Raw genomic sequence first — 15570 nt, forward strand, 5'->3', positions numbered from 1 at the left:
TGTCGCTTCTGAACGAACAATAGCAGGGATAGGAGGGGTGGCACCCCTGCCACCTCACTCCTATCCCTTCAGGGGGATTGTGGGTGTCTTGGACAATCCCGATCCCCCTTATTTTCCGGGTCACTGGAGACCCGAATGACCCGGAATCACCGCAAATTGCCGGTGTGAATTCACCGGCGATTGCCGACATGGGGGGGGCTGTAGTCTCAGGACCCCCTGGGCATTTGCAAGGGGTGCCCTGGTCCTTAAGTACCAGGGAGTGAAGGCGTACCTGTACGCCCTTGGTCCCTAAGTGGTTAAAGTTCTTCAACAAATAGGTTTTCCAGGAGTCTGTTCTGCTGGTCCATTGTTCTTTTGCTACTTGATCTAAAGTATTACAAACAATTAGTTCAGAAAGGTTATCTATTGTTTGTTCTACAACACACAAGCAGTTACGGGATCCTACCTTGTCCACTGCTTTTTTCACAATCTCTTTATATTCGTCCTTTGTGATGTCTTTATTTTGATAGTACTGTTTTATAGCCCCTTTAACCTCTTGTGCTGCTCTCTCCTGAATTAGTATTTTCTAACAGTTAAAAAGAAAAAAAACAACAACATTTTGTCACAAACCTGTTGTAAATTCATTTTTAGTTTGTATATTCAGCAGCATCTAACCATTTAATTATTTAGCACAAAATTCCCAATCCAGCCCTCTGGTTCAGAAACACATTAATGTAAGCAACAACAACTTACCTACAAAAGAATAAAGATGAACACTGGCAACAGTGCCTTATTATGGAGTCCTTGGTAGTCCTTTTTGCAACAATTTGATGGGAAACTCTGGTTTAACCCCTAGAGGGCTAAAGACTCTCCCGTTGCATGACGCATTCTCAGGAGCTATCAGCAGCCAGGACCCACAGCTAATGCCAGACATCGCTGATCGGGTCGATGTCTGCCACTAACCCTTTAGATGCTGCGATTTAAGTTGATTGCAGCATCTAAAGTGCCAAAAGTCCGTTGCCCGATAGCTCGGGTGGCCTGATCGTCACACTCTGCGGGCAGCCTCAAGTAATGGAGCCATCACTTACGCTGATCAATGCATTGAGCACTGTTCGGTGTTTGCAATCCAAAGATTGCAAGTAATAGTTTTTTATGGGGACTAAAGTTTGTCAATGTGAAAAAGCCCCTTCCCTAGCATGTTTTAAAATAGGATAATGTCCTCAAAAACAAGAATACTGACACTAAATGGGAGACTTAAGAATATTTTTAATTCTCACTGTAATATGTATATACCTTATGGGAATAAAAGGATCAGGAATAAAAGAAAACCAATATGGATGAATAAAAATGTTAAGGGGGCAATAAATGATAAAAATAAAGCATTTAAACTACTAAAACTGGACGGCAGTGAAGAAGCATTAAAAAACTATAGAGAAAAATTTAGAATATGTTAAAAAACAGATAAAAGCCGCAAAAAGACAGACAGAAGGACTTATTGCCAAAGAGTAAAACGAACCCCAAAATGTTTTTTAACTATATAAATATCAAAAAGGTTAAAAATGAAAGTGTAGGCCCTTTAAAAAAAAAATGAGGAGGAAATTATAAACAGGGATCAGGAAAAAACTAATATATAAAAAAAAATTCTCCTCTGTATTCTACAAGGAAAATTACCGTATTTATCGGCGAATAACACACACTTTTTAGGCTAAAATTTTTAGCCTAAAGTCTACCTGCGTGTTATACGCCGATAAGCCGCTGCAGTTCAATGATTTAAAGCGGGCGCTTTAAATCAATGAACTGCAGCGGCTTTGCAGGTGCAGAGACCGCCAGCGCTGCCGGCTTCTCTGCCCCTGCCTGTCCTGGGGTCTAGAGCCCTGCTGCCGGCCCTTCTCTCCCCCTGACTATCGGTGCCGGGGCAGCGGCGCCGATAGCCAGGGGGAGAGAAGGGGCAGCGGCACCCATTGCCGGCGCCGCTGCCCCGTTGCCTCCCCTATCCCCGGTTGTATAATTACCTGTTGCCGCTGCCCCATTGCCGACACCGCTTATCTCCCTCTGGCTATAGGCGCCGGCAATGGGGCGCCGGCACCGATAGTCAGGGGTAGAGAACGGGCAGCAGCGCAGATAGCCAGCGGGAGAGAAGCGGCGGTAGCAGGGCTCTAGACCCCAGGAAAGGCAGGGAGAGAAGCGGGCAGCTAAGGCCTCTCTCCCCCTGCCTTTCCTGGGGGTGTATCGGGGTTTACGCATGCACACACACGCACCCTCATTTTACCAAGGATATTTGGGTAAAAAACTTTTTTTACCCAAATATCCTTGGTAAAATGAGGGTGCGTGTTATAGGCTGGTGCGTAGGATATACCCCGATAAATACGGTAAATGCCAGGTGAAATACAGCAAGCTAAGGTAGACTCCCCAGTACAGGTCACCTGTCTGACCCAGGAAGAAGTACAGTGCCGTATACAAAAAATCAAAATAGACAAATCGCCAGGTCCAGATGGCATTTACCCCCAGGTTCTAAAGGAATTAAGTAATGTAATGGATTTTTTAATATTCAGGGTCTCTATAGTAACAGGGACTGATAAATAGGACTGGCGCATGGCAAACATTGTGCCAATATTTAACCCCTTGGGGACGGAGGGTTTTTCCGTTTTTGCACTTCCGTTTTTTCCTCCTTACCTTTTAAAAAATCATAACCCTTTCAATTTTGCATCTAAAAAATCCATGATTGGTTATTTTTTGCGCCACCAATTCTACTTTGTAATGACATCAGTAATTTTACCCAAAAATCTATGGCGAAACGAAAAAACAAAAAATTAATTGTGCAACAAAATTGAATGGGCATTTGCATGGGGTGCCTGCTGATAGATATCAGCAGTCACCCTGGTCAAGTCCCACCCGGCTGGGACAGAAATTCCCACGGGTGTACAGGTACGCCCTTGGTCCTTAAGTACCAGGGAGCGAAGGCGTACAGGAAAATTTACACATTTAAAATAGTCATCTTCTGACCCCTTTAACTTTTTTATTTTTATACGTACGGGGAGGTATTAGGGATCATTTTCTGCGATGTGATCTGAAGTTTTTAGCGGTACCATTTTTGTATTGATCAGACTTTTTGATCGCTTTTTATTAATTTTTTCATGATATAAAAAGCTACCAAAAATACGCTACTTTGGAATTTTTTTTGAGCGTACGTCATTGACCGTGCGGTTTAATTAATAATATATTTTAATAATTCAAACATTTCCGCACGTGGTGATACCACATCGGGGCTATAACACTGCACACACTGATCTTTTACAGTGATCTTTGTTATCCCATAGGATAACACAGATCAATGATTCTGCCGCTTGACTGCTCATGCCTGGATCTCAGGCACTGAGCAGTCATTCGGCGATCGGACACCAGGAGGCAGGTAGGGGGACCCTCCTCGTGTCCTACAGCTGTTCGGGATGCCGCAATCCTGAACAGCCCCCTGAGCTAACCGGCAGCAGTTTAGTTTCACTTTAGATGCGGTGATCAACTTTTAATGCCGCGTCTAAAGGTTAATAGCGCGCGGCACTGATCAGTGTCGGGCGCTATTAGTCATGGGTCCCCGGCGTTGTTAGAGGCCGGGCCCGACCCGCTACGACGTGTGACCCTGCGTTATAGAAAGGGAGTGGGCAAAGGGCGTACAGGTAAGCCCTTCGTCCCCAACAGGTTAAAAAGGGGTCAAAAGTTGACCCCATGAATTTTAGGCCTATTAGTTTAACCTCCGTTGTATATCTTGTTTGAGGGTTTTCTAAGGGATGCTATTTTGGAGTATCTTGATAAAAATAAATGTATGACTCCATATCAGCATGGCTTTATATGAGGGATTAGTCCTGTCAAACTAACCTGACCAGCTTTTATGAGGAGGTGAGCTCCAGACTGGACCAGGGGCAATCGCTGGATGTTGTATATCTGGATCTTTCCAAAGCATTTGATACGGTTCCACAATAAAACGTTGGTACATAAAATGAGAAGGATTGGGCTGGGTGAGAATGTGTGTAAGTGGGTAAGTAACTGGCACAGTGATAGGAAACATAGGTTGGTTATTAATGGTACTTATTCGGATTGGGTGACTGTTACTAGTGGGGTGCCACAGGGGTAAGTCTTGGGTCCTGTTCTATTTAAATATATTCATTAATGACCTTGTAGAGGGGTTGAATAGTAAACTAGCAATCTTTGCAGATGATACTAAACTCTGTAAAGTGGTAAACACTATAGAGGACAGTGCACCGCTACAAATGGATCTGCATAGGTTGGAGGTTTGGGCTGGGAAGTGGCAGAAGAGGTTCAACACTAATAAATGTAAGGTAATGCACATGGGGAGGAAAAATCTGGGCTGTATTAATTATGTATTAAATGGGAGAACACTTAGTTAATAGTAAATTTAGCTGTAGTGACCAGTGTCGGGCAGATGCGAAGGCAAATAAAATCATGGGGTGCATCAATAGGGGCATAGATGCCCATGACAAGGAAATAATTCTACCACTGTACAAATCACTAAGACCACACATAGAATACTGTGTACAGTACTGGGCACAAGTGTACAAGAAAGATAGTGGAGCTGGAGCAGGTTAAAAGACAGGCAACCAGAGTAATACTGGGAATGGGAGGACTACGGTACCCAGAAAGATTATCAGAATAAGTGTTAGTTTAGAAAAATTAGGCTTAGGGGCGACCTTATAACTATGTATAAATATATCAGGGGACAGTACAGAGATCTCTCTCCCATGATCCATTTATACCCATACCTGTATCTATAACAAGGGGGCATCCTCTATGTCTAGAGGAAAAGGTTTCTGCACCAGCACAGACTGGGGTTCTTTACTGTAAGAGCAGTAAAACTGTGGAATTCTGGTCATGGTGAACTCTGTAAAATAATTTAAAAGGGGCCTGGATGCATTTTTGGAGAACAACATTACAGGTTATGGATTCTAGATCTATATGGACAGGAGGTTGATCCAAGGATCTATTCTGATGCCATATTTGGAGTCAGGAAGGAATTTTTAACTCTAGTATGAGTTTTTTTCTTTTTTTTTTGCATTCCTCTGGACTAACTCAGTAAGGACTCATTAGGGATATAGGTTGAACTTGATGGACTCTGGTCTTTTTTCGACCTTATGAACTATGTAACTACGTTACTATATTTTAATGTAAACAAAAATAAGTACAATTAGTACAATTTTAAGCACACTCCTTTTCCTACCAAAAGTAATTTTTTTTAAAGCAGTAAAATAAAACCTATGCCAATTGGGTATCGTAATTGTATAGACCTACAGAATGAAGATAACATTTTTACTGAAAAGTGCAGTGCGTAGAAATGAACCCAGTATAATTGGTGGCACAAAAAACAAGCCTTCATTTGGGTCTGTGGGTCACGCCCCCTCCCATAGATTTGCATTGCGGGGCGTGACGTCACACGGGGCGGAGTCGTAGTAGTGACCCGGCAGACTCAGAGGCTGCAGCGCTGCATGCAGCTTCCAGAGATGGGTGCTGCATGGGAGATGGCGGGGGTCTCCCGTGATCAGACATCTTATCCCCTATCCTTTAGATAGGGGATAAGCTGTCTTAGGGCCGGAGTATCCCTTTAAGGGATAAACTGAAGTGTAAACTGCAGTGCTAGATGTTATGAAGGCTGTTCTCTCAAACACATTTTTTTAGAAACTGACACTTAAGCGGAGCCAAAACCAGAAGTGGATCCAGCAGGAAGGAGAAGAACAAATCTTTGCTTAATTGTTTTGTATCCCTTTTTATTCACTTCTGGCTTCAGCTCAAAAAGCTGAAATGAAAACCTTTTCCAAAACTCCCCTCCTCAAAAACACCAGTTTGACACCAGTCTTAAAAAACAGGCCAGAGACTTAGTACTTCCAATTAGTTTTTCATGTGACCTGGAACTGTACAATATATTTTACAAAAGTGTCTCAAAAGGCATACGTTGTTTAATAACACATTGGGGGGGATTTATCAAAACCTGAATAGAGTATGAATAATGCACTTGCCCATAGCAACCAAACTAGATTGGCAATTTTTTCCCCAGAGACCTTTTGAGGGGGGGGGGGGGGGGGGGGGGGAAGGGGAAGGGGAAGGTGCACCACATACTCTACACAGGTTTTGATAAATCTCCCCTACTGAATGTCAAAGGTAAAGAGGTATATAAATAAATCTTTGATGCAAAATGTGAGCCATGACACAGCTCTGGTTACCTTTTCCTTTTTGGAGCTATCTGCACTGGCTTCCACAGTTACACTTTCCTTCCGAGGAGCTGACTTAACAGGAGCATGTAAGTTTTTGCTGTGACCTGATGCTGCCACACTGCCAGATACTGTTCCTAGGATGACCCCAACTGTTCCTTGGGCTGCTGCTGGAGCAGGCAAGAGCGGTGCGCTTACATTATTACTTACATATGGAGCACCAGGATTACCCTGTTTAAAAGTTAACACAATGTCAACATTTGAAAATAAAATATACCGCAATATAACTAAAAAGGTCACTGTCCCACTTTGAATTAGGCTGCATTCACACTACGTTCCCTCCATACAGCTCCCGTAACCCAGCGCCGAAATCCATTCACTTGAATGAGCCAACCGGATCTATTGGTATACCACGGTTTTAGGTCCGGTCACTAAACCGAAAACGGGGCAAAAATGAGCCGACCAGAGTCCGTGTCCGACTTCGGACGGCTCATTAAAGTGAATGGGTTTTAGTGCCGGTCTGGATGGATACAGGAGCTCCCGGTTTTGAAAATTCCCAGCTGGATCTGGCCGCCGTAGGGAGGTAACGTAGTGTAAATGCTGCTTAAGCTGCTGGAAAAAGCTAAATGGGTGCTTTCACTAATTAACTTTTTAAATGCTTCTGTCAAAGCTGTCAGCAGCATTTAAACAGCGCTTGGCATGCGCCATTGGTGTTTCAGGGTTTAGATTGGCTCCCTGTTGTCATTTCAGCCTAAGGCCTTTGTCTGCAGTAACTGATCAGCTTCTACAGTCTGCCATTGGCATTGTGTGGGCAACAATCCTTTTCTATACAGGGTGCATCTGTGCTGTGATGGACCTCTGGCAGTTAGTAGACTCCTTCCAGTCTCAATTAGGTGGTTATTCTGCAATATTAAATGGGCACTCATTAAAACAAATTTTTGCTATTGCACTTCTTATGGTAAATAAAAAATATTTCTAATGCACTTCGTATAAAAAAAAATTAAAGTTTTCTATTTTTTATTTGTGCTTATAAAAGCTCAAGATGACATTTTATCCATCTTATACACAGACTTTGGACCAAAGTCCAAACACAAAGTGCAGCCTGGAGTGCTGGGGGTATGCGTGTCCTGCCTCATCCAATCATAGCTCCCCACCCCCCCCCCTCAACACTCCAGGCTGCACTTCCTGTGTTTGGGCTTCGGTCCAAAGTCTGTGAATGAGATGAGGGAAAATTGTTTACTTACCGTAAAATCTCTTACTCAGAGGATCCATTGGGGGACACAGACCGTGGGTGTATGCTGCTGTCTCTAGGAGGTGTGACACTATGGTAATAAAAAAATTCGGCTCCACCCAGGAGGATATACCCGCCTTCAGGCCCTGAGCTAATCAGGTTTAGTTCCAGAGCAATAGGAGGAGACCAACAGGTCAAGAAAAAACCCAAACTGTCCGAGAACCAGAAGAAAAAAAACATAACCGAACACACCCTCGGACAGAGAACCAAAGGAAACCCCAAAAAGGCGGGAGCTGTGTCCCCCAATGGATCCTCCGAGAAAGAGATTTTACGGTAAGTAAACAAAAATCTCCTTTTCTCTATTGGCTCCATTGGGGGACACAGACCGTGGGACGTAACAAAGCCGTACCTTGGGTGGGCAGATAAGCAGTCAGGCAGACGGCCGATCCACTGCCGCCTGCAACACTTTACGACCCAGACTAGCATCAGCCGATGCGAAGGCATGAACTCGGTAGAACCTCGAGAAAGTGTTCAAAGACGACTAGGTAGCCGCCTTGCAAATCTGCGAGGCCGAGGCTCTATTCTGGAGAGGCCAGGATGCCCCAACAGAACGGGTAGAATGAGCCACAACCCTGAAAGGAGGAATCTTCCCCTTACAGCGATAGGTTCCGAAATGGCGGACCGAATCCACCAAGAAATGGTGGCCTTGGAAGCAGGTTGTCCCTTACGGCGACCTTCCGTAAGGACGAAAAAGGAATCACTGACGAAACGAAGAAGTGATTGAGAGAAAAGACCGAACAGCCCGAACTACATCCAGCTTGTGTAGTAAGCGCTCCTTAGGATGAGAAGGAGCAGGACAAAAAGACGGGAGGACGATGTCTTCATTGAGATGAAAGGGCGAGACCACCTTAGGCAAAAAAGGAAGGATCTGGCTGGAAAACAACCTTGTCCTGGTGGATCACCAGAAAGGAGAACGGCAGGAGAGACACCCTCCGGATGGAGGCGATAGCAACAAGAAACGCCACTTTCCAAGAAAGGAGGCGGAGAGACACCTCTCTAAGGGGCTCAAAAGGTTCACCCTGGAGGGCACTCAGAACCAAATTCAAGTCCCAAGGGGGAGAGGGTGACCGATAAGGAGGAACAGCATGCGCCACTCCTTGAAGGAAGGTCTGGACATGAGAATTAGAAGCCAGGGGCCGCTGGAAAAGAATAGCAAGTGCCGAAACCTGACCTTTAAAGGGAACTGAGAGACCACCCCAGTTCCAACCCCGACTGCAAAAAGGAGAGAAGACCGGGAACCGAGAAGGTTACCGGGGATAAGTCCTGAGCTTCACACCAACGAAAATAAGACCACCAAGTATAGTGGTAAATTCTTGCGGAGGAGGGCTTACAAGCCCTGAGCATGGTGTGAATGACTTGGGAAGAGAACCCGCGGGCCCTCAAAACCACGGTCTCAACCGCCACACCGTTAAATGCAGCAACTAAATTGGGGTGGCAAAGAGGACCCTGAGAGAGCAGGTCCGGACGGAGTGGAAGGCGCAGTGGAGCATCGTCGAGGAGCCTGTGTACGTCGGCGTACCACGACCTTCGGGGCCAATCTGGAGCTACCAGAATGGCGGGAACGTCCTCTGTTTTGAGCTTCCTCAGCACCCTGGGAAGGAGCGGAAGGGGAGGAAACAGATAGGGTAGGGCAAACCCCGCCCAAGGAATCACTAGGGCGTTCACGGCCAGAGCCTGAGGGTCCACATCCGGAATGCCCCAGAGGTCGCAGAGTTGCGAAGACCTCTGGATGTAGAGACCACTCGCCGGGGTCGGGTGAGGACCGACTGAGGAAGTCCGCTTCCCAGTTGAGCACTCCCGGAATGTGAATCGCCGCAATGGCCGGAACCTTGCTTTCCGCCCAGGTTAGAATCTTGGTCACCTCGGCCATGGCTGCCGAACTGCAAGTGCTGCCTTGTCGATTTATGTACGCCACGGCCGTGGCATTGTCCGACTGGACGCTGACAGGACGGGACCGAAGACGGGATTCCCAATGAAGAAGACAAAAGAAGAATCGACCATAATTCAAATATGTTTATCGGAAGACGGGTCTCTCGGGGAGCCAAGAGTCCCTGAACCGCCCAATTCCTGAACACGCTGCCCCAGCCCGACAGGCTGGCATCCATTGTAACTACCTGCCAGTGAAGGGGAAGAAATGACCGCCCTTGGAGAAGAAGGGGGGAGCGGAGCCACCAGAACAGAGACTGACGGACCCTGCGAGGGAGAACAATATGACGATCGAGGGACAGAGGAGACCTGTCCCATCGAGAGAGAATCGCCAGTTGAAGGGGGCGGTAATTAAACTGGGCAAAGGGCACGGCCTCCATAGTTGCCACCATCCGACCCAGGACTTCCATACAAGTGTGGATAGGGACTGAGACCTGGGTCCGAAGGGAGCGGACCCCCGACAGAAGCACCAGACGTTTGTCCGGCGGGAGGCAAATTCGGGCAGAGGCCGCGTCGAAGCAAAGTCCCAAGAAGGTTAGAGACTGGGTAGGACAGAGGACTGACTTGTCCCGGTTGACCATCCACCCGAAGCAATTCAGAGTGTGGAGAGTGACGTCCACATTCTCCATAGTCTGGGCTCTGGTTGGAGCCTTGATGAGAAGGTCGTCCAGGTAGGGCATCACCGAGACTCCCCTCGACCGTAACAGGCCCATCACTGGCGCAAAGATCTTGGTAAAGACCCGAGGAGCCGTGGCCAGACCAAAGGGGAGGGCTACGAATTGAAAATGCCCCTCCGGAACCGCAAAGCGGAGGTACCGATGATTGGCTGGAAATATTGGCACATGGAGGTAGGCATCCTTGATGTCCACCGATGAAAGAAACTCCCCTTGTTCCAGGGACGCCACCACCGAACGGAGAGATTCCACTCGGAAGTGGCAGATAAGATGACGACGCTTGAGGTCTAGGATTGGTCGCACAGAACAGTCCTTCTTGGGAACCACAAGAAGATTGGAATAGAAACCCCGAAACCGTTCCCCTGGAGGAACGGAAACGATAACCCCCTGGAGAAGCAGAGACTGGAGAGCCTCTCGAAATTGCTTCACCAGAAGGAGGAGGAGACCGAGGGGCCCGGGATCGAAAAAAGCGATCCCTCGGAAGGGAGGCGTTGGACACCACGTCCCTGACCCAAGAGTCCTGAATGTGTGAGGTCCAGATGTCTCGAAAAAGTAAGAGACGACCTCCCACCTGAGAAAAAAACCGCAGGTGGGGGCCTCACTTCATGCAGAAGTGGGTTTGCGGTTGCCTGATTTGGGCGAAAAATGGCCAGACCGGTTGGAGTCCGACTTCCAAGACGGGCATGCCCGGAACGAGGGAGCCTTCTTGTCCCGCGCAGGCGCCTGCCGGACCCTTTGCTGGAGCAAAAGGACCGAAAGGAAAAGGACTTCCTTTGGGAAGTAGGGCGAGCCATATTTTGAAGCAACAAGGAACTCTTACCTCCCGTCGCCTCAGAGATAATCTCATCAAGGCACTTGCCAAAAAGACAGCCACCCGTAAAAGGAAGCTCAGTGAGAGACCTTTTGGAAGCAGCATCCGCATTCCAAGCTTTAAGCTACATAGAACGGCGGAAAGCCGCTAGGTGACCCACAGCAAAGGAAGAACAACGGGCTGACTGCATGGAAGCTGCGCACAGGAAGTCCCCAGCTTTAGAGCATTGGAGAGCCAGAGCAGATAGATCCTCTGGGAGGGATCCCGCTAAGATACCCTGATGGAGCTTTTGGCACTACTCCGACAGGGCCTTGGACACCCATGTCGAGGTGAAGATGGGAAGAAGAGAAGAGCCAGCTGCTTCAGAGGCAAACTTCGCTAAGGATTCTACCTTCTTGTCCATGCAATCCTTGAAAGCAGTGGCATCTGCCAGAGGCAGTGTAGTCGCCTTAGAGATCCGGGAGATTGGTGGATCCACTGAGGGAGGGGAAACCACCTTAGTGACAAAGTAATTGTCAAATGGATAACATTCTTGAATCGTCTTGATTCCCGGGAACCTCTTGTCTGGATACTTCCATGCAGATTGCAGAATGTCGTCAAAGTCAGTGTGAGAGCTAAACCTTTGAGGTGCTGGCTTAGCACGATGAAAGGATACTCCTGGAGTGACATCCGAAGATCCTGGGTCCTCTAAGTGAAAGGTGTCTCTTATGGCTGTCACCAATGAGTTCACCGTTTCTACTGAGTCCGAGCGGTCCTCCGAGTCAGATGCCGGCTCAGAAGCTTCGTCCGCCAGTTCACCAGGAGAATGTGAACGAGTAGAGGCAGTCCTGGAGGGGGGAGACCCTGACCGGGTATGCGGCTCTGGCGTGGCAGAACGTCCTCTGGAGGAGCGACGTTTGTGCCCAGATGACGGGGGGGGGCGGGACCCATGAGGGGAACGCCCACATCTATCTGAAGACTCACTGGCAACCCTAGTACGCTTGTGAGAGCGTGAGGTATGTGGAGACGAGGAGCGGGCCCTCTCAGAGGCCCTGCGCAGGGAAGACCCCTTCAAAGCGGACACCACTTCCCTGGAGGCCTCAGCCACCGAACGGGAGACTTGGGTCAAGTCAGCCACATACTGGGTCAGGGAAGAAACCCAGGCTGGTGGAGCGGCTGAAACCACCGGAACCAAAAGGGCATCAGGGGGTACCAGTGGGCCTGGGGGAGCAGTGGAGCAGGGCAAATGGGCTTGGTAGAGCCAGGCATCTTGGTAGAGCCAGGCATCTTGGTAGAGCCAGGCATCTTGGTAGAGCCAGGCATCTTGGTATTACAGTGCTTACAGAAAAAATAAGTCACTGACGTTCCAGGTTTCTGTTTAGAGGGAGGAACAGCTCTGGGTACGGACATAATGAGAAAAGAGACAGGAACTTTCTCACCCTAGTCTGTGTCCCCTGGCAGCTGCAGTGAGGAGAACTCTGCTCCGTGCAGCTAGAGTGTAAGAAACAGGACAGCCAATAGTAGAGAGGGGCGTGCCTGAAGCAGAGGCACTAATTGGCCCCTTTTAACTGAAAATTGCGCCCACAGCGCTGATTGGAGGCTACTTCGCGCCTCTGAAGAGCTCCGACAGCCCTGTGGGCGGAGCTATAGACAGGAAGAGAAGAAGCTGTAATGGCGCCTGCTCTTTGTCCCGAGCGCAAATGTCAGCCGCATATGCGCTCGGGGGAATAGAGCGGGCGGCCAATACACCGGCAGAGTTTGCCGGAGAAAGTGAAAGTAAGCCGGCGCAGAGCGCGCCCGGCCCGTACCAGCGCGGCGAGCCGCTTATAAGGCGCTGTGGTCTTAGCCACAAGTAAACACACACACACACAGTGAAGTACACAATGTAAAACAGAGTACATGCCCCCTAAGATGCCACTGCTCCCCCAGAACAAAAGTCCAGCCCCTGTATAAGCCAGACCCATAACCTGAAAAGGTGGGCCAAAAACAGGGGGTCTCCAGACGTTGCAAGTCCGCACCTAAGGAGAAAAAAGGGGGAAAGTACTTACCTCAGTCAGAAGAACTTACCTAATGGAGTCTTCAGTTTAGTCTTCAGTCAGCTTTAGTTACCTGCATCACGCCTGGCTGCTATGCGCGAGCGAGGCGAGCAGGGAAATAGGGGGACCCGGACCCATGAGGTACAAACCCAGGTGCTGACCATTGGCGAGGGGGGTGAACAGCGCATATACGCAATGTATGTGCCCCCTTACTCGCAATGGGGAAACAGGGAGCCGGAGTCCCTGAGTCCCCATCTGAAAACAGGAAAGAAAAAGGAATAAAAAACTAACAAGTCCCTATACTAGGAAAATAAAAAATCAGAAGACCTGGTCTGGAGAATTCCAGACCATGTCCACCTCCTTTAGACACTAAGCTTAAACTGATTAGCTCAGGGCCTGAAGGCGGGTATATCCTGCTGGGAGGAGCCGACTTTTTATTACCATAATGTCACACCTCCTAGAGACAGCAGCATACACCCACGGTCTGTGTCCCCCCAATGGAGCCGATAGAGAAATTAGTTTTAACGAGAGTGACCATTTAACTCATATGGGAAGCTGGAGTATGAGCTGCCAGGGTGGTTGTTTGGGTTTTAGTTGAGATGAGAAAAAACTAAATAATAAACTGATATCTGCATGTCTTAATTGCATTGTAATAACTGACCAGAGCTTTGTATTTAAAAGCACAATGCTTTTATTGTACCAATGTACAGTTTTTAATGAAGGTTTTTTATTTTAGTTATCTGGTAACAGCACTTGTCTATGTTGTAAGGCCCGTCCAGTTTGTCCACTCTAAATTAAGTTGTGCTTTTCAGAAATGAGCTTCTGGTGGAATTTCAGCAGTGAGGGCTTGCCCCAAGTTGTTGTTTTTTTTGTTTAAAAAAAAATTTAAGAAAGTTTTGTATCGCCACATGCAGAATTGTAGGAACTATAAAATAAACTGTTTTTTTCCATTTAGGCTGTTAACGTGCAAACAGCTTCTTGGAATAAAAAATAAGGTTATGGGTGTCTTAACAGGACGCGTTGAGAAATATATATTATTGTGCTTAAGTAAATCAAAAATCTTTATAATCGTAATAAATATTGCAAAAACTGTCAGAATAGCCCACAGCGAACAATCTCAGCTTAGCTTTCATTTCTCCTATGACACTGGCAAAATAAAAGCCAAACTGTAATGGTGATGGGCAAACAGGAAGTTATTCTGGGCTAATATGTCTAATGGCTTATCCTCAGCATGACCCATCAAACGCTGATCGGTGGGGTGCAGACACCCGCAAGCACTGATCAGCTTTTTGATGCCTGACCCACACATTGAAAGCAGTCAGAAGCAGGTGTCTGTTTCTAGTTTACATAGTGACCGTGTCTGGTTATTGAGGCTAGGTGCTCGATCAGCGATTGATGGCCTATCCTGACAGGCCAGCCCATCAAAAATCATACTAGGTAATGTGTACTAGAATTAAAGTTTTTTTTTTTCAGGCTTTCTTGGGTAACTTAGGATAACCAACCACTATATTTCAAGAATGAGCAGTGTCAGAATAATAGTAGAAGCAATGATTAATTTCATGTTTTTTTTCCCCCTTTTCTCACATTTCCAGTGGCTCACATTTTGTTTAAAGGAGAATTGCGGCACAACACTTAACTTCCCCTGTGCCCGGGCTGCAAAAACGAAAGCTTTAACTCCCCTTCCTACATTCCCCCGTGGCGCAGATATTGGCGTCCCGTTCCTCCAGCTTCTTGAGCTTGGATCATCACTCTGCAGTCAGCGTATCGCCAGCCACAGCGATGTCCCGCCTTGGCCGGTGATAGGCTGAGCGCACTCATTTAACTAACCCGGGCAGCAGGGAGAAGGCAGGCCCGGGCTCCTTACATGACTGTGCACTTAGCCTATCCCCGGCCAAGGCAGGACATCGCTGTGGCTGGCGATACGCTGACTGCAGTGACAATCCAAGCCCAAGAAGCAGGCAGCACTGGAGGAACGGGACGCTGATATCGGTGCAGCGGGGGAACGTAGGAAGGGGAATTTTTATGTTTTTTTTGCAGCCCAGGCACAGGGGAAGTTAGAAGTGTTGCGCCACAGTTCTCCTTTAAGGAATTGACTCCAGCACTATAACAGGTTATGGAATGATTGGTGTATACTATAAAAAGTTAATTTGCCTAGCTCAGCTCAAAACACAAGCATAAAATAGCTTATGAACATTGTATATGAAAGTTGCAGCACATTAAATACAATTGTTTAGAACATACAGAAAAACTCAAGGTACCTGCAGTGGTTTTCCATCTTGCTGTGGCGCAATGTAACTGATTTGCTGTGATGGAGGAGGAGGTGGAGGTGGTGGTGGTAATCCCTGAGGTACACTAGATGGTGCAGACACCTGAACTAGAGGTAGTGCTGGGTGGAGATGAATAGGAAGTTGTGGATGAAGATTATAAGGATTGTGTTGGATGTTGACCATGGGAGGATGGACACCCACTGAATAGGGAAACATATTAATTGGCTGAGGAGGAGGTGGAGCAATTTGTTGCTGCACAACATTCATTTGAGTATGCACCATATTTACAGGGACTGGTGTAGTTTCAGTTTGTTGACTTGGTTGATCTTTAGTCGCTTGATCTGTTTTAAAAGAAAAAATGAATTAATCTAGAAACTGTACTTCTAGAAGTGTTT

At 47.3% G+C, this 15570-nt stretch overlaps 1 protein-coding gene across 2 annotated transcripts in view; it reads right to left on the reverse strand.

Moving 5' to 3' along the window:
* SCAF11 (SR-related CTD associated factor 11) overlaps positions 1–15570 on the reverse strand; it is a 115760-nt gene that overhangs the window by 5153 nt on the left and 95037 nt on the right. The window contains exons 12-14 of one of the 2 annotated variants that reach the window (XM_056573985.1): positions 15167–15516; positions 6204–6422; positions 446–565 (exon numbers count right to left, since the gene is read on the reverse strand). In XM_056573985.1, coding sequence (XP_056429960.1) covers positions 446–565; positions 6204–6422; positions 15167–15516 — 689 coding nt within the window. The remainder of the gene's footprint in view (positions 1–445; positions 566–6203; positions 6423–15166; positions 15517–15570) is intronic. The other variant, XM_056573986.1, reaches the window with a different exon arrangement.

The sequence above is a fragment of the Hyla sarda genome, chromosome 4 (assembly GCF_029499605.1).
Source record: "Hyla sarda isolate aHylSar1 chromosome 4, aHylSar1.hap1, whole genome shotgun sequence".
Taxonomy (NCBI): Eukaryota; Metazoa; Chordata; class Amphibia; order Anura; family Hylidae; genus Hyla; species Hyla sarda.